This window comes from Liolophura sinensis, chromosome 8 (genome assembly GCF_032854445.1).
Source record: "Liolophura sinensis isolate JHLJ2023 chromosome 8, CUHK_Ljap_v2, whole genome shotgun sequence".
NCBI lineage: Eukaryota > Metazoa > Mollusca > Polyplacophora > Chitonida > Chitonidae > Liolophura > Liolophura sinensis.
Window position 1 is genome coordinate 11,452,996 of NC_088302.1, and position 24,906 is coordinate 11,477,901.

General features: G+C 38.5%; 1 protein-coding gene across 2 annotated transcripts in view; it reads right to left on the minus strand.

The window, feature by feature from the left end:
• LOC135472231 (insulin-like peptide receptor) overlaps positions 1 to 24,906 on the minus strand; it is a 62,254-nt gene that overhangs the window by 12,211 nt on the left and 25,137 nt on the right. For both annotated transcript variants that reach the window (XM_064751628.1, XM_064751627.1), the window contains exons 3-16: positions 12,534 to 12,697; positions 11,462 to 11,642; positions 10,655 to 10,753; positions 9,945 to 10,092; positions 9,129 to 9,470; positions 8,623 to 8,673; positions 7,627 to 7,802; positions 6,794 to 6,967; positions 5,454 to 5,664; positions 4,160 to 4,400; positions 3,351 to 3,438; positions 2,621 to 2,772; positions 1,924 to 2,092; positions 583 to 682 (exon numbers count right to left, since the gene is read on the minus strand). In XM_064751628.1, the coding sequence (XP_064607698.1) occupies positions 583 to 682; positions 1,924 to 2,092; positions 2,621 to 2,772; positions 3,351 to 3,438; positions 4,160 to 4,400; positions 5,454 to 5,664; positions 6,794 to 6,967; positions 7,627 to 7,802; positions 8,623 to 8,673; positions 9,129 to 9,470; positions 9,945 to 10,092; positions 10,655 to 10,753; positions 11,462 to 11,642; positions 12,534 to 12,697 (2,296 nt within the window). The remainder of the gene's footprint in view (positions 1 to 582; positions 683 to 1,923; positions 2,093 to 2,620; positions 2,773 to 3,350; positions 3,439 to 4,159; positions 4,401 to 5,453; positions 5,665 to 6,793; positions 6,968 to 7,626; positions 7,803 to 8,622; positions 8,674 to 9,128; positions 9,471 to 9,944; positions 10,093 to 10,654; positions 10,754 to 11,461; positions 11,643 to 12,533; positions 12,698 to 24,906) is intronic.

Genomic DNA, 24,906 nt, shown 5'->3' on the forward strand with positions numbered 1-24,906 from the left:
CCTCACTTATAACATGTATCCGAAACCTATGCATGGAAAAATATGATTTTATAACTGGATCTAAATAAATATGAACACCAAACTTTATCCAAAGTGGACAATATTTGAAGCAGTTATTTCATGGAAATCAACTGTCAATCAGAATCAAGGACATAATTAAATATGCAAAAGTAATGCATAGATTGGGACGAATTTCAAATCTGATCTGATGTTGTACAAAAAGAATCTGCACACAAAATGTCATGGAAATTTGGAGCAGATACTGGATGGAAAATTTATATCCCCTTGTCTGCCTTTGATGAGTCAAGGGTTGACCCAATTTATACCCAGAATTCAACTGTATTCTCCATTTCTTCTCAGCTATTATTATATATAACTATTATTATATAAATTACATTTTCATCATGACAAATTAAATCCATCAGATAAGCATCTTTTTCTTTTCATAACATTTTCAAAATAATTTTTTGAATTAATTTTGTTTTTAATATATAATCCACAAGGGAAGGCTGAGTAAGTCTAAGACCAAAGTTCTGACAGTTTCAAACAAATAACTTGTAAAATTGAGGAGAAACAACTGACCTGCTCTTTGCGCAGAACCACATGACGATGAATATGATGATTACAACGATGACAACCACTGATATGACGATCATGATGATTGGTGCCTCAGTGGGAGGTTCTGGAACAAAGTCACAACAAATTTGGAGTTAATTATATTGGCCAGGCCAATCAGGAATAAAACATTATTATATAAAATTGCACAAGGTACGACATATTTAGTAATGACTGAATTATTTATGATCTTATGTAAAACGTAAAATTAACCATTCCCTTGCAACAATGTAAGGTTTTCACCGGTCTCTTGTGTGTACAGGTACATAAGAACTAGATACAAAAGTTGAGAGAATTTAAAACTCACTGTTTAAAAACAGTCATGTTCTCAACTAGTGCATATATTTAAATCAAACCCCATCTGAAAAATAATATTTAACTGTACACCTACTGCGCAAATAGGCTCACTCTTCCCTCTCATTCTATCTCACACAATAACTCACCTTTATAGTTCGCATATAATACCAAATAATACCTGGGCCCATTTAACTTCTGTAGCTAAAAGAGCTAAGTGTCATTTAGCTGACTACCATAAGTAGGCTATGAAAAAAACTGACCAGGTTGTTTTACAAGAGGAAAACTACCTTAAGCTTCGCAGGCTTATCATACAATAAATTATTTTCAAAATGTAACTATATTAAATTACTATATACAAATAACAGAAAAAGGTGATAATTTCTCCTCCAGTTTCGTTTTTGATACAGTCTGATAACAAGGGCAATAGCTCTTACAACAGATGGCCGAATTGAAACAACAACAACTTTGTACGCTCTTCAGTGGCTTGTTAATTTATAGAAACACTTTTGTGTGTTGTAAGGTGATTTATTCCTATTTTTGTAGAATCAATGAAAAAAAACTTTAAAAAATGGGACACATAAAAGTCAACACTGCTGTTTTCCAACCACCTCCTGAGCTGCCTTGGGGTTTTGGCCTAACTTTCAAAATCTAAGGCAAAAAGCTTTAGCCGATAGTGAAATATTTTCTCTGTGGAACAGGTTAGACATAATTACTAGTCAGCTAACTGGGTTAGCCATCTAAGCTTAGCCTTTAGACTTTTTGCGAAATGGGTCTCAGGTATTTCAACTCAAAAGTAGTTCAGCCCCATCTCTTCGTACCTTTCACTACAGCAAATTTATGGGACATGAACTGGCTTACTCTGACAGAGTATTCTTGTGAAGACAAATGTTCTTATAGTCTTAAAAGTTAGAACTAATTGTATGCTCAATATCAATGAAATATACATGTTTGTGATAAGATGATCATAAAAAACATAAAATGACGCAAACATTCAAGTGTCGTCACCCATACCTCCTGGTTCAGGAACAATAAAGTATTTCGCATCGGTCCAATCGCCTGGCCCAGCTAAGGAGCTGCTTCGAACCCTGTAACTATAGTTTCCCGGAACAAGCTGTTTGAAGTCATAGCCACCCGTCTTGGTGAAGTCCTGCTGTCTGATACACACAATACTGGCCTGATGCTGTAACAGATCAAACACACAACAAAGGTCAACTAGGGGCATAAACCACCAACTTCTGGCAAGTTACTGATAGGCAGAACGTAATCTGTTTCTGAAGGTTGACAAGTCATTCCAGTTGGCCAAAGTTCATAATGCATGTGCAGATGAAGTGACCTGTCTTGTCCTTTGAACATGTCAGAACATTTACTTGCGCTGCCTGGAAGAAAGCTACGCCTACGACACTAGGCATGACACTCCTACCAGCTGACCAGTGCTTTCCCTACCCACTGATCAATGTCATGAGTGCCGACTTTCATACTATGAACTATTTTCCACGTCTTTCAAGTACCATTCAGTTTAAGGGTAAACACTGATATGATCTGACATTATTTACTCATCGATTCATTTGGAACATAGTGCAAAATGATACTAAACACTGAAAGAATCCGTGACTTCAAAGGGCTAATCACAAGAGCTTTCAAGGTTTTGAAATTTTCCATAAAATTCAAACATAACTATTTTCAAAAACAAGTCGGAATCTGTACTTACATCGTCTTTTGCCCGTCTGTACTCCAATTCGTAGGTGATAACAAAACCATTGGGTTGAGGTGGAGGTAGCCAGGTGATTTTTATCAAGTTAATCGTTTTGTTGTTGATTACAGAAGCCTCAATGCTGTCAAGAGGGACATCATCAGCAGATTCTAAAACAAAGGGGAGATAATAATGTCAGACCAATTCATGTCAGCATTAACAGCGTTGATTTGTAGGCTAGGAACAATGGACCAGCTGTCAGAAAAATTCTTTCTTTATCCAAATGAAAAATGTTGGTAACTGAAACTTTGTGACAGACTCATACATTTCACAAACTGGAACAGAACAGCCACTATCCATGTTCCACTGCTATCTTTGTACATTCTGACATCTTACTGAAACTAAATCTAAGTTGATGTCATTGCACCTAAAAATTTTGTTCACAGAAGCACAAATTAAGTGGTAAGTGTTTGGTGGAAATTCAGATTTGTCTGTTATTTACCGTATTTCATACAAAGTTTGGCCTGTAAACGTGCACATAAAAGCCTTAAATTGTTACTTTTAATTCCAGCATTTAACTTTTTCTGATAAGAAACTGTTCAACACTTCACCAAAAAAAATGCCTTCCTAAATGGCTCTATAAGGTGGATGAATCAATCTTAATCCAACAAAACTTGTCACCTGATAAAAGGTAAACTTTAGGTTAGATACAGTAACTATACAATTGGGGACAGGGACATCTACTTACTAAGAGCAGCTGTTCGAGCCGTCACAAACGCTTGAACACCACACTTTCCGATCTTCGTAGGAGGGTCAATTTCCTGGCAGGCCATGATCTAAAACATTAATGGATACAGACGTTTTTTTTATCCCCATACTCACAATTTTTTCACTTATTGGCAAACAGGTTCAACCGTGACTATATTTGAAAAACAAACATGGACCTTTAGCAAGTTACAGGAGAACTTTCTCATGCCGTATTGGCATGCATGACATGCCATGCCATACTAGTGAAAAGCAAATGGCCTACAGTGTGCCTTCATACCAGGTCTATTCACTGATTAGTAAATTCAATGCTCTTCTCTTCAACATACTATCCAAATAAATGCACATCTTAAAACTGCAAAATACATGTACAGGAAAACATTACTGAAACCACTGTGCTTTTCAGAAAGTTGAATAAAGTTTATCAGGACAACTTTCGTGGATGGCTGTTTGGGTATATTGTTGCTGGTATACTTTCAGCCAAGCCATCAAACTAGCTGTCACATTTATTAAGCTATCACATCCGTATAAATTTCTGATGAAAAGTTATGAAGAAACATATTTTGGACCAAAACATGTTTGTTTTATACACAAGGTTGCATACTTTAACGGCAGACAGGTTCCTAGCTGGTGAGAACCTGGCTCTCAATAGGTATGCATGTATGTGACAAACTCATGACAAAGCTATAGCCAGTCCAGTCAGAACTGCTTGACAGCTCCATGGTCACAAACTACAGTGAATCCTGTGACTTTTGAGGTTGCCACTCTGAGCCATTTAGATAGAACTCCTACCTCTATGCTGTACTCGGTGAAATGTCGCAGGTTGGTGATGGTGTAGTGTGTGGCAAATACGTCTGCCATTAAGTGCTGGAAGGAAGCGTTGGAGTTTTCCGTCGTGGTGTTAACAGGACTTGGTAGAGGTGTTGTGATAGGGGTCGTCCTGCTCTTGTCATACAAAGCCCGGAATGGACTTTCAGTGCTGAAGAACGTGGTCACATCACGCTTGTGACGGGAAGGGCAATTCTTATCCAGGCTGGCAAAATAGAAATAGTCACATATAGTTAAATATTATACAACATGTAATTAAAGACGAACATGTACTGATGTTTTTTATTGCTGAAATTATACACATAATACTGACACATCAACCCACATTTTGATTCCTGCAAAAATTCCTGTACATGTAAATATGCTGTCATTATGGAGTAATACGTTTTTCTTGAAGCCACAGAAAAATGAAAATCTTAAAGCATTTAATCATTGATATACTATGCCCTTATCCAGAATACTCTGTTTATTGATTTATTTGATTGGTGTTTTACGCCGTGCTCAAGAATATTTCACTTATATGACAGAGGCCAGTATTATGGTGGGTGGAAACCGAGCAAAGCCCAGGGGAAACCCACCATCATCTGAAAGTTACCGGCAGACCCTCCCTCGTATGGCCGTAGAGGAAGCCAGTATGAGCTGGACTTGAGCTCACAGCGACCACATTGGTGAGAGGCTTCTGGGTAACTACGCTGCGCTAGCGTGCCAACTGACTGAGCCACAGAGGCCCCTCAGAGTACTCTAAACCCTCAACCTTTTCGCAGCTACAGGAGGCGTTTATTCTGTCATGCTATGGCAATATTATTCTCTCTAGATTAACTTGTAACAGTTTTGTTCAAACCTCTCAAATTTGTCAACCCAGACACGGTAGCATCATCTGCATATTCATCTTCATTTAGTTGACAGATTGCATTTAATCTTGCTATTTCTTGTGTGAAAAGGTTGATGATTTAGTGTAGAGATGATAATTAATGACAAGAGTTGTTGTATAATTTTATATCATTAATTCACTAATTTGCAACTGCACATTGTTAATATAGATTTACCCGGGTGGTGTTTCCGCATCTTGGAGATAACCTATTCTGAGGAAAATAACACTGGAGGAATACGAAAAATAACACTGGAGGAAGAGGGAAAATAACACTGGGGGAATAAGGAAAATAGCACTGGAGAGATAGCGAAAATAACACTGGAGGAATAGGGAAAATAAGATTTCAACCATGCACAGAGCGAACTACTGCCTCCAGCTGTGACTTACTCCAGTTCTTCCATCCTTTTCTTGAACACTGTGTCGTGGATGGAGTTCTCAAACTGGATCTGCAGTTGCCGATCTTGCTCTTCTTTTTCCTGCAGCTTCTTGGATTTGGGACAGGCACAGCACGGCTGACCGTCGACAGATGAGATGTTCTTCTGCTTCACCTTTTCCGCTTCTTCTTCCTTTTCCACGTGGTCCTCCGGAGGTACCCATGCTGTCAGGAGAAATTACGTACATATGATACAAGAGGTTTGTTTGTGAAGCATGAATAAATTAAACGCCACAATAGCAGTATTTCAGCTATATCATCTCAATATCATGTTGGAACCTGGAAATAGCTGTATCTCAGCTATATCATCTCAATATCATGTTAGAACCTGGAAACAGCTGTATCTCAGCTATATCATCTCAATATCATGTTGGAACCTGGAAATAGCTGTATCTCAGCTATATCATCTCAATATCATGTTGGAACCTGGAAATAGCTGTATCTCAGCTATATCATCTCAATATCATGTTGGAACCTGGAAACAGCTGTATCTCAGCACTGGGAATGGTAACTTGCAAAATCCGAACAAATACTACACAAACACTTTCAAAAACACTAAATAAACAAAATTCAGTTAGAATTTGATAATCACCTTAAACACAGCTATACATACATACACTTATCCAAATATTCTTTAAATACTTAACTACAATGTCGCCAGCGAAAATGCCAAATAATACTGTCACCTGTGAGGCAGAATATGCCTGGGACATAACCTCCACTGAGGACAAAATTAAGTTCTAAATGATGTGAACCTAATCTGTTCTCCACACGAAACACAAACACAGTAAAGAGCCTATTCTTGTCAACCCAGGGAACCAATACAGTTGTGAAGCAAGATGAGCTGTTTGTCAAGGAAAGCATGGGTTCAAATCCTGAGAGACATGGCTCAACTAATGCAGTATACCTGGAGGTTTGGTGGATCGGTTTGTAAACAGTGAAGTTTTCTGCAGTCACGCATCATTTAACCATAAATCACACTACACTGGTGTAAGTGAACTATCAGCTCTGTTTATTCAACATATGTCCCTATTTTAAGCATGAAGTACAGAAATATCCTAAAATACATGAATGTTCAAAATTTGTCAAATAACCCATCAGCACATGCCCAGTGATCTTGAAAAAAGTTCTTGTACATGCACAAGTGGTACAAGTTTAATGTAAACTGCTACATCTACCTACATCCCAAGTACTATACAAGGGTACAGCATCACATTTGTTGCTCATTTCTGTTTCACATCTTGTTTCATCAGACATTTATTTTTCAAATGTTTTACAAAATTATTCCACTTACGTTCTTTGCAAAAATCTTTTCGGTCCAATCCCATCATGCTGGGCGTATCACGCGGTTTCCAGTAGATCTTGTAATGCGTGACATTACCGTTGGGGTTCTTTGGGGGATCCCACTTGACTGTGAGGGCGGTATGGGAGTCTGCCTGTGCTCTCAGATTGTCAGGCTCTTCAGGCGCTGAAAACACAAACAACACAATTGTCTGGTCAATGAATGTGAGTGAGTGAGTGCTTGAGGTTTAACGTCGTACTTAATAATTTTTCAGTCATATGACGACGAAGGAATCTTTAGAGTGCCGTCCCGCTCGAGCCATTATACTGATAGGGGGCAACCACTCATTGCACTATCCCCTTCATGCTGAACACCAAGCGAGGAAGTTAAAACTTCCTCTTTTCAGTTCTTAGGTGCGACTCGACCCCAGGCTTGACCCTGGATCTACCGCTCTCAATGATGGTGAAGAGCATGAAGAGGACGCTGTTCAGAAATACTTGTAGTCTAAAATTCTAACCCTCTACCTCAGCATAATTAAGGCGAATAAATTCCACTCGAGAGGGACAGAACTATTTGAGACTCTTAAGTGAACCACTTCTTAAAACAGAGGGTTGATGTGAAAAATTAATCTACAAAAACAAAGGGTATAGATCTGAAAAGATTAAAATTTTTATAAGCAATATGAATTTGTATTTTGGTGGTCAAAACACCAAGTGAACAAATCTCAAAGCTCACCACACCACACTATCACTTGTGACCTGAGGGTATAAAACCTGAACGAAGATAAGGCCCAGTCCACAAAAAGGAAAGGCTGAACAGAAGAGATGCCTGAATAAAGTGCTAACCTTTTGGATGTGTACGAAAGTACACAATGTCACTCATAGCTCCGGTGCTGGCTCCCGATATCATATATGTTTCAACGTAGACAGCATACATTGTGTATGGTTTCAAATCACCCACAAGATGATAAACATTCGTGTCGTTCTTCCCATAGGAGGGGTTGATGTCTTCAGTCTTCCATCTGTAGGAAACGTAACAGATATGGGTTTCACATCTATTCAACAGCAAAATACTAGGCTAAGTTACGTGTTCACAAGTCATAGCCTATAGGCCCTATCCATTTTATCACATAGCTTAAATGACAAGAATAGCCTAATATGTACCACATATCACCAGAAATATCTGATATTGAACACTTCAAATAACTGCACAGATTTTTATTTAAGGTTTTTTTCTATTTTCATGAAGTTCCAGTAATAGACCCTTTCAAGAGAGCTTCAGTAATTGTCAATGTTTATATCCATACGAAGCAAGGGCTTGACCATATATGGAAGAAGGCAATCAAATCAACTTCTGTTGAGGAAGGTTGGGCTGGACACACATTATTGCAGTGAACTGTCCAACTGTTTTATTTATTCATTAGATTGGAGTTTCATGCTGTACTCTAGACTATAATCAATTGTATGAAGGCCGCCAGCATAATGGTGGGAGGAAACCCGGCAGAGCCCTGGGGAATAAATGGTCGACATAAAACACCAATGAAATAAGTATCAAAATGTACAACAATCCTACGTGCGTCTCACAGGCTCCAAAACTTGTCAAAGCTAGTGGTGGCAGTGATGTAAAGAGAAAGGTACAGAGCGATGCATGCCCTGAATGGAGGATACCATTCAGTGTTCGCAAGGTTTTGCAGGAAAACTGAACCACACCATTACCATTCCACAAGTTTGCTACTGGCACACTACTAGGTTTCTTCCTGACAATCTGTAGCCTGGCTCATACTGTAAGCTGACCAATACATATGTGAAGACATTTCATATCAGCAAATTAACAAAACTCACACAACCGTGCAGGCATCCCTTCCTTGATGTATATCCATATCTTTTCCATTTCTGTTGAATATAAAAAGAGTTTGATGTAGTTTGGCCATGAGTATATAGTTCACTCTCAATAGGTTTATTGCCACCATGATATTTTGACAAAGCAACTTGACTGAGAGAAACTTTGTGAGGAAGAAAATGAACAATTGCAGGTCGAGGAGTGCACACAAATTTTCCAAACACTACAAGCAGGGGCAACTTTTACAGAGAGTATCCATCTCTTGGTACTTCAATAAAGCTTGTAAATAGGTGCCTGACATTTTTGAGAACACCCTGTGAAAAAGTGGTAGCGGCCAATTAACCCTCGTTCAATATAAAACAACCTAAGACATTATGGATCTTGGCACTTTCTCCCAAGGGGTGTTCAAAAATGTGGTTTATTTTCTACAAATATTGCTCCCACAAATACTAACTGACAATGTTTCCGCCAAGAGTAGCAGAGATAAAAGCTTTAGAAGCAGGCTTACGATTCTCTAATGTTGACAACATATCGCAACAGCTGGCGTTGGTCTCCGTGCACAAAATTGTTCCAGCGCAGAATGACGTTATTGGCAGCTGTGCCTGATACATTGAGGATGAGCTTTTCCATGGAGCAGGTGGCTTGGTCACCATTATTCTGTGTGGAAACCCAGTCCTTGAGATCAGCCATTCGCAGCCCAACGTCGTCGACAAACTCTTCGATTTTGTTGTAACACAGTTTGCGGTTAAAATGGAAGAACACGATCCCTTGGTCAATTTTCAGCTTTTTCTGCACATCTGGATGAAAAAGTTCCTGAAGATTTTGGTTCTCCAGGACATAGAGAGCAAACCTACAACATTTCAAACAGGGTAACAATAACCACCAGAAAGATAAACATAAGACGTCCATATTAATCCACATGCCAAGAAAACTTCGCAGCCTCAAGATTTGCCTGTCGTGGTCCACTTTCAATGAGCTTTAGAGCCAACTCTAGGTACATAAGCACTTTAAAAGCTCTAAATGATGTGGTTTTACATCAGAATGTTGATTTGTCTTTAAGCTGTACTCAAGAATATTTCCCTCATATGATGGCGGACAGCATTATGACGGGAGGAAACAGGGCAGAGCCTGAGGGAAACCCATAACTATCCGCAGGTTGCTGCAAGACGTTATGAACGGTGAGGATATTGTGTTCCCAGAAACTCATAAACTTCCATGACTTGAAGTCGACTCATTTGAACCCATAACCCCCCTGGTAAATTTAACCTGTTTGGGGCAAAGCATGTGTAAATGTAATTTAAAAATGAGAATAAAGACTACTCACTGATCGCTGACCAGCTGGTCCCCGTGGATTGTCTTAAGGCTCTTGAAGAAGTGAAAGGACAGCAAGGGATAAGAGTGGGTAATCTTGATGAAATGTGTTACCCTTTCGATTTGCCCCAAGCTTTCCTCAAGCTCCTGACCAATGTTTGCTGGACAAAAATACAACAGTTCATGTTCATTCTGAAATCAGATTCTTATTTATTTATTTGATTGGTGTTTTGCGCCGTTTTACGAACATTTCATTTACAAGACCGCGACCAGCATTATGATGGGAGGAAACCGGGCTCAGGAAACCAACAACTGCAGGTTGTTGGCAGACCTTCCCACGTACGGTCAGAGAGGACAAAATCAGATTCTGCTCTCTTAGCCCTTTTCTAAGCACATGATTTATTTATCTATGTATTCAGTTAGAGGTGTGATTTGAAAAACTTTTGGAGGATCGTCTTTGTTTTGATGAGGACGTGATGACTGTGAAAAGTTTTCAAGACATTCATCAAGTTCAGAGAGAAAGATACAATGTGTTAACAGATTTTAATGGGAAAAAACAGAAATTCTTTCTGATATCGATTGACAAAATGAAGGAACATGTTGAAGTATAAAACTAACGTCCATGATCAGAATTTCTTTATAGGAGGTAATGGGTATGTGAGGTGGAGGCGCAGAGAGAGGGATGACGGGCAGACAGAAGCAGATTTATTTTGTGATACTTACTGCCACCAAGAAGCTGAATCACGAGGGGACCCTGGATAACAGTGCAGTCTTTAAACCTTTGCGCCGAGGCAACGCTGTCTATGTAAGCTGGGGTGCAAACTGTCATAAAAAAACAAAAGACACGGAAAATAATAGTTATTATATTCATAACTTTGTTTCTTAACATTATTCCTAATGTTTTGTTAAAGCTGTAAAATTTGCAGCTCATTTAGCTTGTCTCCCCTGATAGAGCGCCTGTTTGACGACCATGCAGCTTTCGGGTATGGTTAGACAGATTTGGGTGTGATCCTTGACTGGCACAGGTCTTGCGTTGTGTTCGTATGTACTTTCATTTTCTGCAATTCTGTGTCACAAAGCCAAAGTGGTTCGTATTTGTTCTTTTTGTTTGTATGGTGGTAATTTTGTGTACTGTATTTATTGTATTAATTTAGAGAAGATATTCCAAACAATTGTTTGTATTTGTCACTGGTCACTTTGCAAACTTGTTTACTGTACTGTCTTTGATTTTACAGAGCAACGACTAATAAACATCTTCTGTACCAGAAAACATTTGTCATTTGGTTTCTGCTACCCAGCGCTCAACCTAACTGAGTGAAACAGGCTGCTGTTACATGTTGATTCTCAGCTTTGATGTAATTCAGCAACATAAGAGGACCAGACATTGTGGGTGTTAAATCCTAAATAAGGCTCTCTTAACAGACAGTCATTAAACCCTTGGCTTAAGCCGTGGTTCAAACATAAATGAACCTTTTCCTCGCTGGCTGACCATTCAGAGATTCTGCGGTTTACTTCATTCCATGAACTTACATTTAGGGCACTTTCCCACTTCACATTTGACACATTTCATGTCCTGTTCAGTGTATCCCTTTGGGCAGGACACGACACACTTGGACGGGTGTTCATCTTCCAATCCATCCACCAGCTTGTAGGTCTGACAGTTGCTCTTTTCTATGCACTGCTGACGTGTTAAACAGCGGCGTTCTTGGAACTGTTGGATGCAAATATTGCTTTTCTTTATTTCATTTCTTTATCTGTCATATGTTTATACTCCATTCAGATTTCAATAAGGAGTCATGTTAAGGACCAAAGGGATTTATTGATGGAAATTACCAAAAGGAGCTCATTTGCATATCCTATTGCTAGAGTACATGTGGTCTTCAACAAACTTTAGACTTCACAAATAACTTTTCCACCCAAGAGTTTTCTACTGCTACATTAGTGGTCAGTTTGATAACTGTAGGAAATCTGAGTGAAAGGTTTAAACCACTGGCCTTTGGCAAGTTACTGATGAACTGTATGGCATACTGGCAGCAGACAAATGATATTTAATATGAAACTGCTCAAACAGCCCCTTGAGTACCGTAGACTACTTATCACACAACAACCGATAAACAAAGATTTATTTATTTGACTGGATTTCCATTCCACTGAAGAATATTTCATTTATTCGAGGGCGGCCTGGATTTTGATAGGAGGAAACTAGGCACAGCCCTGGGGAAACCCATGACCATTGCAGGGTTGCTGGAAGACTTTCACGTGAATGACCTGAGGACAAGTCAGCATGACCTGGATGTGAACTCCAAGTGATTGCATGGGTGAGAGGCTCCTGGGTCACTGTGCTACGCTAGCACGCTAACCGCTAGGCCATGGAAGCTTCTACAAACAATGAGAGAAGGCCAGGAATGAACCTGCCCCTTGACTCACAGTTGGAGTAAAGTATCTTACCAGAGCCAATACCCTCTCCCCAACTAAAGCAAAGACGTGTAATATCAATTATGTACAATATGAAGCAAACGAAGTGAATACCCTGCAGAGCAAGCACACACCAGCATGTAAGACTGGCAGGCATCTTGCCTTGGTAACAATCTCCTGGACTCACCAAGTAAGTGCCTTGAGGACAGCGTGGTTGACAGATATTCTTGTACACTACTTTCTTACAGGCGATGCATTCACTGGCACTTCTTCCAGTGCAGCCTCCCACGCAGTGCGGACTGCAACACGCCCCGTTGGCGTCGCAGTAATCACAGTTTGGATCATCACAGACTGCAACAACAAAAACAGGGGATATTTCAAATTAAAGAGCAGCAATCAGTTTCAGTGTTTATGTACACTTACCAAAAAAATTTCCTAGCCCACGTGTGCTTGTCAAGGCAGTATTTACAAATATATCAGGTAGCAAAAATTAAACAAGCTGTATTAAAAAAACACACACTATATCTGTAAATCTCCACTGACTACCCATTTTTCGTGATTCTGAGCTCCGAACATGGGATGATATTCGACTGGAAAACTATAAGTTTCAGAACCAAAAATAATATTTTCTAACATTTATCTGCCTCTGAAAATGCACTTTTGTGGGAGAAACTTTAGGTCATATAGGAGATATTAATATATGACTGGCAAGATAGGAGATGAAATAATGACCATTTTTTAAGCTTTTTGTGTATACTTCCATGAAAATAGTTTCTGAGTCTAAAAGCCTAAAACAAATTTGCAAAAGACAAGCTAATGTGTGTTGGGGGGGGTGGAGACAAAATGTAACTGTAATCTTAGAACTACAAGATTGTTTTCTGAAAATATTTCTAGTTAATTGTATCATTTGAAAGTGAGTCTTATCAACATGAAACACAGCCTGCTAATATCTAGCATGAAACTTAAAACTTTTATTTTTGCTAAAAATAGACAAGTCATTCGTCCCCTTTCCCATATTTTTCCTTTTTCCGACATGTCCATAGACATCTGGAAGTCTCAACTTTATGTATGACGTCTAAACTAATAGCCCAATTTTCTCGTTGTCAGCAATGTCTTTCAGAAGTACACTATTTCCCCAGCAGTTTCACATTTTCAGTGTTTTAAAGAAGTCCTTCATACAATTATGAGAAGCATAATCAAATGGATTTTAGAAACCATTTAAAACTATTAGGCTGTAAGTTCAAATGGTGCAAATCTTGCAGAATTCAATCAATTTCAAATGTGTGAACTGTCAAACTGATTTCAGTCAAATTGTATGAAATGGAACTTGTTCTATTTTCATACTGCACTCTGTGAACGTGGCAAAACAAATTGAGATGACATGCAATGTAAACTTTAATAACAAATATAAACTGAAGGTCACAAAGCTATCACAGAAAGTTTGTGTGTAATAATAGCATAACATAAACCTTAATGACAATGTCAACTGTCAGGAGTGAAGGTCACAAATATACAGTACATCAATGTATAAAATTTGTCTGCACTTTAGGAGTTCTGGTCCATTTCCCATGTATACTGGGTGACATCACTAAATGTTTGCTTATCCCTAGACGTCGGGGTGGTCTGGGGGGTCAGGGGGGGACCAAATTAGATGTATATATGCACCAGTTCAAATATCATAGATCTGGGCCCAGTTTCACAAAGATGTTGTACACGTGCGCTAAGCGCCAATACAGGATAATAGCACGGTAATAGTGACACACAAAATAACTTGTAACAAATATCGATAAAAAAATGTTTTACGCCGCTTTGTGACACTGGGCCCTGGTTTTTAATACGCACTTGACTATTACCTCCTGCAGATTCAAAATCCATACATTACACAGTCCTGAATTTATACAACCTTATACCCTGATATAGGAATTAGTCTCTGGTAAATGCTTTTTCTTTCTTACTTTTTTTATTCTTTTTTCTTACATTTTAAAAATTACAGTAAAATTTGAAATGGGATGGAAAAAATTTCATGTAATGCGTTGTCCCACGGCCGTTCCACAATGCAGTTGCAGTGCTCTGTCAAACACATTTACTATGACGATGTATCTCACTGCTGTTGTCGGTTTGTGACTGCTTTGTAGAAAGGGCACCTGACATGCCTGGTACTAATGATGGCAAGCTTGAAGAGGAGATCACAAAAGTAATCCTGATATACTTCTCAAAAGATACACATGAAGAAGGACGTGCAAGACAACAAAGAATATTACACTAATTTGTTAAGCCAGGTTGTCTCCAATAAGCCAAAATAAACCTATAGAAAATTTTAACCAGAGCCTAAGGGCTGTGAAATGGGTCTATTGCTCTTCTTCTATTTTTATTTTTGTTGTAACTGATGACTAATTGTCTTCTTGTACATCTCACTGGTCTTCTCCACCCACAAAAGGCCCATCAGTTATTCTGTCTGTAATGGAGGACCCGGCCCCACCTCATTATGGCAGGACTTTAAAGAGCATGCATTGCACGAAAACGTTATATTATGATATACTGTAAGATTGTAGACATTTTCCCGAAATTTTTTTTTGCAACTAAGTCATTACCATTTCTATTTGTTCGGTTAGTGCAAGCGAGAAAATCTTCATTATTTGTACGATTGTGGTATGTGTCAACAGAAAAAGGCGACATATCGTAATACAATACAATGTAGTTGTATCTTAACAGTACATATATGGCAAGAACACATAAAATAGATATACAGATATGGCAAGGAAACATAAAAAACGTACAAATATGGCAAGGAAACATAAAATACATATACAGATATGGCAAGGAAACATAAAATACATATACAGATATGGCAAGGAAACATAAAAAAAGGACAAATATGGCAAGAACAAATAAACTACACATACAAATATGGCAAGGATACATAAAACACATGTGCAAATATGGCAAGAACAAATAAACTACACATACAAATATGGCAAGGATACATAAAACACATGTACAAATATGGCAAGAACACATAAAATACATATACAAATATGGCAAGGATACATAAACACATATACAAATATGGCACGGACACCTAAAATACATGTACAGTCTGACAACCTTTTCCTTCGATCTTTTCAGGATTACATCCAAATGTTCATCACTTATAGCAAACTATAATTAACAGCTCATTCCACAATTTAACAGCTCATTCCACAATTTAACAGATAACTTCTTCAACAGACCATGAAAAACTCTGTATAATAAGTTTGTTGGTATTCACACAATTAGGAAGATCAACTACTGGGCAGTAAGCCAAGGGGTCAAGCAGTGCTACAGATAATTTTCAGAGGTAGTGCAGTACTCCCTACTGTTCTAAGAGGGTACTGGGTATGAACGGGCCATGTTCGTGGACACAAGCGTGGTGTTTAAGCAGTTCTGCTTGTCCTCGTCCTACTTGGGTGTAGGCATTTGGCCTAGCTGGCTGTACCAACTTCAGTGAATTTACCAAACATAGCATACCTTCTGATTGACTACAGACCCTTTCATTCAGATTTTGGGAAGACACTTTTGTAATAAATCTAAATTTGCTAAGGGCAAATAATGCACAGTCACAATATTTTTCTTCAAGCAATGACTCTTCTGGGGCAGTTTTCTTGCCAGCTCACCCTGACAGGTTACTGCAGTCTTCTGCCCTACATGTACTCATTGTGACACAAGCAGCCATTCTCGGTTCCCTGCTCATAAATGTGTGGTTCAAAATGCATCAGTTTAACACTTCAACTGCAAAATCCAGTTTATTGCACTGATATCTGTCTATGCACTATAAGACACCAAACCGACTATCGAGATCTTATAAGTGTTTTGACGTGACAGCTGACCATCATGTGAATCAGCGCTAGTGATTGGCCAATTTCATAAGGGCTTCTACAACATGGCTACTTGGAGTGAATTGTCCGTCAGTGCCATATATATTTCATCTTCTCGGCTTTCAAAACTTGAAACAATTTTTTATATATTTTTCTGTGATAACTGTATCCTATATCATTTTTTCTATGTATATATATATATATACACGCAGACTTTATTTTCACTTTAACAATTTTTCCGTCGTAAGACAATGTCGAGTCATTAGGTGTATGTATATATGTACTGCCGCCACTTAAGTACACGTATAATGACGAAGACACCAGACATGACACCCACCCAGTCATATTATACTGTCACGAGGCCAACCAGTCCTGATTTTGATCCCCAGTCCTGTACCGTTTTAACAGTTTTTGGTATGACCCAACCCAGGCTAGATCCTGTGTCTCCCGCCTTTGAGGTGGACACTCTATCCATTAGACCACCGAAGCGATATCTTGTGATGCATGTTATACACCTTTGCAACATGTAGAAATGTTATTCCCCTGAAAACTGGTGTAAATACATGTATTTCAGGCCACAAATTCTACAAGATATTTGTAGTGTAAGCAATAAGGTAAGAAAATATGCCTGAGAAGAAGAAAAAAATACACACCTAAAATTGCCTATTATTAAATTGATTTGAAAGTAGTGGGTGGGCTCATTTGATGGCTTGGTTAAAATGAGAGGTTCGAGGAGCAATAATTGAAATTACTCTGACAGGCGTAAGTAACCACAATCAGAAATCTTCTGCACATGTTCTTTATTATTGTTACTGTGAAATCTTATACAACATTTCTGATCGATAAAGGAGGACAGGAGACTGCTCGGGGAACTGGAGTGGCATAAAAAACGGTCAATGTATGCAGATGTAAGGTCGTCCATTAACTGGCTTCAGGCTGGGGCTGTGACAGCCTCTAAGCTGAAGCGTGCCTGAGTAAACACACATAAACGCAGCCAACAATCAATGATCCCGATTTGTTCAAATCAGATAGCAGGAGAACTTTCAAGAAAGACAAAATACATGGGATGGGAGAAGAGTAACTGGGGGGAGAAAAATGAACTGCATGTTTCAGAAATTTCAAAGTAAACTACAAGCACATTTATGTACACAGGTGTAAAATTTGAGTTCCTTTTAGCGATCTTGCTGGATTCCTTCACACATTAAAAAAAAAAAAAAAAAGTGAAGCTTCAGTAATTATTTACGACCTAATGATTCTAGAACTTAACCAATGTCACTGCAGATGTAGCTGTAATACCATGGCAGATGTAAATGTAATACCATTGCAACTGCACGTGATACCATTGCATATGTAGCTGTAATACCATTGCAGATGTACATGTAATACAATGCCATCTGATCCCTATTTACAAATGTAATATGCATACTTGTTAACTTGAAGACCAGTATATTATTTATTTAAAATCCCCTGAAATTTATATTTGTCAAAAACTGTGCAAATTTAGAACGTGCATTTCAAGAGATAAATATCACTTAGGTATGTACATCCCACATGTTTCTTCTAAACAACCCTCAAAATATATGTACCGTTGCGCCACTCAGTCATGGATGAAATTCTGTGTCATTTACTGTATATTTGATTGGTATTATACTAAAGCATATACCCTAAATGAACAGAAAATTTATGGTCAATTAGGGTATGTAAATATGTATTTGTGCAAGAAAAAAGCAAATCTGATATTGAATCCATATTTTATGGAAAGAGAAATATTGGTGTTACATCATCACCAAAACCTGCATGGTCTATAAAGCCCATTTTACAATCCAAGCATTGGACTAAAAATAGAACTGAATTTATTTTTAGATACAGTTTTAATGGTCCTTCTGCTGATGTTCACTTCATTTTTAATGCTTCATTCCCTTTGACCTGCCCTGATCCAGATGCACCCTGAATGGGGTTGTTTACTTCTGGAGCTTTTTTCCACACTTCCTGGTTTTGCAACACCCGATATCCTGCCATGTTAGGGACAGGTTTAAACACGTACATGTATGTACTTAAATGTACCCCAAGATCCTGGGGGGGGGGGGGGGGGGTGCTGCTCACCCAGTACAGGTATACTGGTATAGCTACATGTGTCCTTCATTAGTACAACAATGTTGTTTGGGCACAAATCTGCATGTGCTGAGTTATAACTGGTGTCTGTTACATACAGTTCATTATACTAATAATAATATCTTCACTTTGAGAGGGTAACAAACTCAGTCAATATGACAGTATTGATCTTCCCTGAGGCCCTGCATTCATTCACACAAACACTCAGCAGTCACATGGATTAAAAAAAAAACAAAAAAAAAGCAAATACACGAAGTATTAATCAGCACAAAGTTATACCTATATATAGATGTATCTATAGAGATACAAGGCTATGCTATGTGTTTGGCACTCTCTGCCACTTTTGTTGCAAATTTTTAAACGATTTAACTGAGGAGGCAGATTGCACAGAGACAGGCAGATCGTTCCACTAAACAGACCCACAGTATGAAAAGGTTTTCCACTGACAGTCTGTCATCTGTACAATATGCATGTAGGAATGGACACAGTTTGATACCCTCCCTAATTCTTTAACCTTTTCAACTGCCTGAATGACCCATATGTTCAAACATTCTGAGAGAATTATACAGTGCACAGAAATAATTTCTACAATTTTATGAAGCTTGCATCTTTAGTGACACAACCAAATCCTTGTAGTGTCATTTTCATAATAAATGTGTTCTTAAATTTCACTGCAAAAAGTGCTTTAGTAGATTTACAGTACATTTTACACACTTTGATACTTATTTCCAAACTACATGTATGTAACTGGTTCCATGTTGCCAATAAGTAATGACAATGCGCCACACCCTCTCTTACCGGATGAACTATTTTTTTCTCAAAGTCTAAGAGAATGAATGAATCAGGATGAATTATTACCAGTCAACACCAGATACTTTGTCAACAGGCAATATTTCAGCTTTATGGTTTCCAAGAGAGGAAGACCAGGTTGACGCACATGTACAAGGTATCCCAGTATGTATAGGGGATATACAGGGGATATAAACTGTACACATTTGACAAATCATTGCACATCATACCCAAACATGCTTACTTTACAACTCTTTCTATTGCATAAATGAAATAAACATTCAAAAGATTTTTAAAACTATTCCCTGATTGATAACATTAATACAAACTTTCATGCAATATTAATGCTTTGTTCATGTATCTATACAATTCGGAAAGAGAATGGGCTTCTTGAACAGTCAGGCATGAACATAAATATACTCGCTGAACTTTCCTACCATTTGGTAATACATTGGTGCACTGATATTTGTAAACGTACATGATCCCACACTTTAAGTTCATTAACCTCTTATTACATGATATGATTTTGAAGACATATTTTGACATACAGTGTCCATGTATTGGTGATCTATACCTGACCTAACTTCACAGTCATCCTCAAAACATACAGTTTTACCTACTGACACAATCCAAACAAATTGCAGGCCACAATAGCAGGACTTGGTTTGTTTGAACATATGATAGCACCAGAAGCATACACTAGTCATGCTAGGGATGGTATTTGTTTGTCTTTCAAGCATAAAAATGGTAAATAATACAAATAATTTAATAAACGTGGTACATGTTTGTTAATTATAAAACACTATTGAGGGTATGTATTCAACTTTCAAGCAGAAAAATAGTAGTTAATATAAACAATAAAGTTAAACATTATAACATGTTTGAGTGGCATTTGAAAGTTGGGAAGGAAGTACATGTACACTGGGCAAGTCTTTCTTCTGGATATAAGATCATTTCGATCGTGATAACGATGTTAGTAACTACATTCAAATGTTGTGTTAATAAATAAGTTGTATATTCATGAGAAAGATTTTCCCAGTGTAGTAAAAAATATAAATATCACAAAATATATATATAAAAAAAAAATTAATTCATTAAAAATCATCTACCATTAAATAATTTCACTTTGTACACAGACCTTCATGTAAGATGTACACTTAAACATGTATGCTTTCCTATTGGTAGTTTTACTAATATCATGTTTGGTGAATGCTGTTGACACAACCTAAAGATGTGCAGGTTACCGGGCATAAAATGTGTTGAACTCATGTTTTTTATCCTACGATGTTAAAAGAAAACAAAAACAAAAAGAACAAATCAAAATAAAAGGCCGAAAACCTACTGCAGAACCAGTGTTCACATCTAGAGATCAAACAGCATTGCAATACTTCAAGAGTGTCCTTGACAGAAAAACAAGGTCTAAATTAGGCCATTAGAATAATTACAGGTTCTCAATTCGTTCATCAGACAAAACCAGTTTTATGGGAGCAACTGTTTACAAGCAGACACAGAAGAAAAGTGCACATGACTTGTTGAACACCAGCCAAAGTGGCTGTACCCACTGAACCCCTGTCAAGCCATCATCATGTCCTAACAAAGAGCTCAGTTTTAAGGAGTTTTCAAACATCCATGTGCAGTGTCGACATAATAATGTCTTTATCAGTATTGATAATTACAATAATTCAGTACCTTGGAGTTTGTACTCTTTATTAAAAAAGAAGAGGAGAGATTACTGGGGTCAGTGGGGGGGGGGGGGGGTGTAAAGGCATCCATGCTCATTACATCAGCATTATGAACAGTTGCAATCAAAGCGCGACTGATATACTTGTTTAATTGTTATTTAACCTGGAACTCACTCACAGACTACGAATTTGAACTTTGATATGGAATTCATGCCTGGAATATCCACTGTCTGCCCGGCATCATTGAAAACTGATGACCGCTTCTCTCTTGTGTGTTATCGGCTTTATTTCTTATCTGTAGAATTTCTTACCCTGGTCTTTGGGAGCTGGTGTTAAATGTTGTTTTGGAAATGGATCTTGCGATTATCGACATGGAACGCCTTTTACAGACTACAAATGGTATATGAATGTCGGACATGACGCTTATATTATTAAGATGAAGCTCAGTGTACAAGTTTTACCCCAATCTGAACTGGAAGAGTTTTTATGTGCAACCATTACATGTACATGTAAAACACACAGTCACGATCCTATCTAATTTACATATAAAAGCTTACACTTGAACAGCCCAGGCACTCCTACAAAACCAAAGCAAACCTAAATGATATATGAACGAGAAGGCGTAGTGCATGTTTCAGAAGACTCTCCCCACCCTTACGACCTTCAAGGTTGGGCTTGAGGAATGGTTTCCTTGGGGAAATTGATTGGTTTGTTTGCTATGTCTCATTATGAGACAAAATTATTACACATATATAATAAATGTACATGCATATCCATATAAGGTATTTGTTTTTTAGTGTTTGTTCAACTCAGACTTGTAGATCAAAAGTCTGGTGACAATGAATTTAGGTGTGCAAATCACTCTCCTGGTCTTTCAGCTGGGTGTGATAATTACACACCTGCACAAAAACAAAGATGAAGACCAAAGATCAAAGAAAAATCTATGGAACTCCTATAGACATTGTATATTGCCATGTACTTGTATTGTTTGTATACCTTGAATTCAACTGTTGTCAGTTTCATTGTAACAACATGTAGCAGGTTTAGCAATAATTTTGCAAAGTTCTAAACCCACCTTTAATGACAAGGGACATGAGTTCAATTGATGTAAAGTTACATACAAATGTATGTACTGTAATTCCTTAACCTTTTCGCATGTTTGCAGTGTATTTAAGCACATTCTGAAGGCATTATTCTGGGTGGACTGCTAAAATTTTATATCTTTTTGAAGCCTAGAAATTGGCCAATCTGACCTAAGTAGTTTTGTCTCCAAAATCAATGGTCGTTTTGTCTCCAAAATCAAATAAACAATGTGCATAAATTGCACTGAAAGTTGTTGCTGAAATGCTGAATTAGGGTTCCATTTTTTTTTTTTTTTTTACATTTACAGCAATCTAAAGCCAATAACTTCCTAAAACAACACGGTGAAAATGCATGCAAAATGGACACCACAAAGTCTTCAAAACGGGTCTGTAATCTACAGACTTGGGTGGACTGATTACAAACTGTCCAGGAACATCATCCTAATCAGTGCACTGATGAACACAGATCTGCACAACTTTGCAGTGTTGATAAATTAAGGCAATATCCTCAGGGAAAATCAATGTCATGTTTGGACCAACTTTCAATCTCAACAGCACACTCATGCCTGAGCACTAGGGGAGGAGTTCAACCTAAATACAACAGTTACTGTGGTCACATGACACTAAATACAAGACAATTACAACTTGGATCTCAGATGGATGTCTGGCAGACTCCTGGAAACCTGTAGCAGAAATTTCAAAGAGAAGATTCGGCTTCTTCGATTAGTCAACCACTGCTAGCCTATCTCAAAAAACAGCCTGGCAAGGTTTTTCCAGGAAAAAGCATGCACTAAGTTCAGGCGTCCACCACCAGCAATAGCAGACCACAAATGTGGCTGTGTTAAGGAGGAAGCTGAGTCCTGGAGCTGTGCGCAGGCCCCCCCAACCTGGTTTAGCCTTGGGATGTCTGGATTAGTGGGTAATACTGAGGGCGTCTTGTATGGGATCTGGCTGCTGTTTAAAGAGGGTCAATACAGTCAGCCCCGATCAATACACACAGACTATTTTGATTTGCTTGCATGGTCAGGGCTGCGAAAACAAACAAAGCCTAGAGGCCATTACTCATTTTGTTCAGCGCCAGCAGAAGCCATCAGAGGAGTTATTAACTCACATAAAATGGACAGAAAATAACACTGGCAAACTGCTCAGGTGACAATGCTATTTGAAAATAGCATAAATGCTGGCAAGGAGCCACCAAAAGCCATAGGGCAAACGCCGAGCTGTTATAGTTCAACAATTTCTTGTGAAATATTCAATCAACAGATTTGCCCAACTTATGAATGAACCCATCTTATTTTCACATACTCAGGAGTAACATTTGACTTTGGAAAACCTGACTTGGAAATTAGGATTAGGCTGTACATGCTGTACCACCTTTGGTACGCCAAATATAAAAGAATTCTGACAAAAATGGCTAAGACCCTGACAGTAAATTCTGACATTTATGTATGCATATGTCCCTCTGGACAGGTAACAAAAATATCGTCAAACTGTTTTTTGAGATTATTTTATGCATAATATTAATAAGATTTGTAAATTGTTAGGATTGGGTGATTCTTGACAACCATGAAGATCAGTTACATGAATGTGCTTTCACTCAAATGCCAACTGGGATAACTGTTCACTATTTTAATCAACGAAAACATCCAACCAGTCAGGGGTTGTGAATGTGTACCCTCAATGTCCACCTGTAAGGGGTTGTGAATGTGCACCCTCAGTGTCCACAAGTAAGGGGTTGTGACTGTGCACCCTTAGTGTTCATTAGTAAGTGGTTGTGATTGTGTACCCTCAGTGTCCACCTGTAAGGGATTGTGAATGTGCACCCTCAGTGTCCACCTGTAAGGGGTTGTGAATGTGCACCCTCAGTGTCCACAAGTAAGGGGTTGTGATTGTGTACCCTTAGTGTTCATTAGTAAGTGGTTGTGATTGTGTACCCTCAGTGTCCACCTGTAAGGGATTGTGAACGTGTACCCTCAGTGTCCACCTGTAAGGGGTTGTGACTGTGCACCCTTAGTGTTCATTAGTAAGTGGTTGTGATTGTGTACCCTCAGTGTCCACCTGTAAGGGATTGTGAACGTGTACCCTCAGTGTCCACAAGTAAGGGGTTGTGATTGTGTACCCTTAGTGTTCATTAGTAAGTGGTTGTGATTGTGTACCCTCAGTGTCCACCTGTAAGGGATTGTGAACGTGTACCCTCAGTGTCCACCTGTAAGGGGTTGTGATTGTGTACCCTTAGTGTTCATTAGTAAGTGGTTGTGATTGTGTACCCTCAGTGTCCACCTGTAAGGGATTGTGAACGTGTACCCTCAGTGTCCACCTGTAAGGGGTTGTGACTGTGCACCCTTAGTGTTCATTAGTAAGTGGTTGTGATTGTGTACCCTCAGTGTCCACCTGTAAGGGATTGTGAATGTGCACCCTCAGTGTCCACCTGTAAGGGGTTGTGAATGTGCACCCTCAGTGTCCACAAGTAAGGGGTTGTGACTGTGCACCCTTAGTGTTCATTAGTAAGTGGTTGTGATTGTGTACCCTTAGTGTCCACCTGTAAGGGATTGTGAATGTGTACCCTTACTCAAGGTGAATGTTATCCAACTGAAAACCTCCAGTTTTTATCTAAGAACTGGGGTTTGAAGTTAATGTGGCAAGGTTTCCTGACCAAACTTCAGTATCTTGTTTTTGCTTTGCACAAAGGGCTTGGCAAATGATTGCAAAAGGCCATGTAAAAAGGTTACAACAGGAAAGCCATGACACATGTATGTACATGTACCACAAAGCTTTTTCAGCACATACCCAACGAAGAGGGCAATGGGCACATAAATCGCCTGTAGGTCACATGATGTATCATTAGTTTACTGAGGTCTGTTCTGAGCTGTGAAGGAGAGGCTAAATCGTGTCTCATCAGTGTACTACAGTTTCACAGCACTGTTCACCCTTAATCCAGCTTCTGATTATAAACACAGCTCCAGTACAATTTTATCTTTACCTCAGGCTGTACCAAGTACACATGGTAAGGGCCAAGATTTGATGGGATGAGCTTTATACCT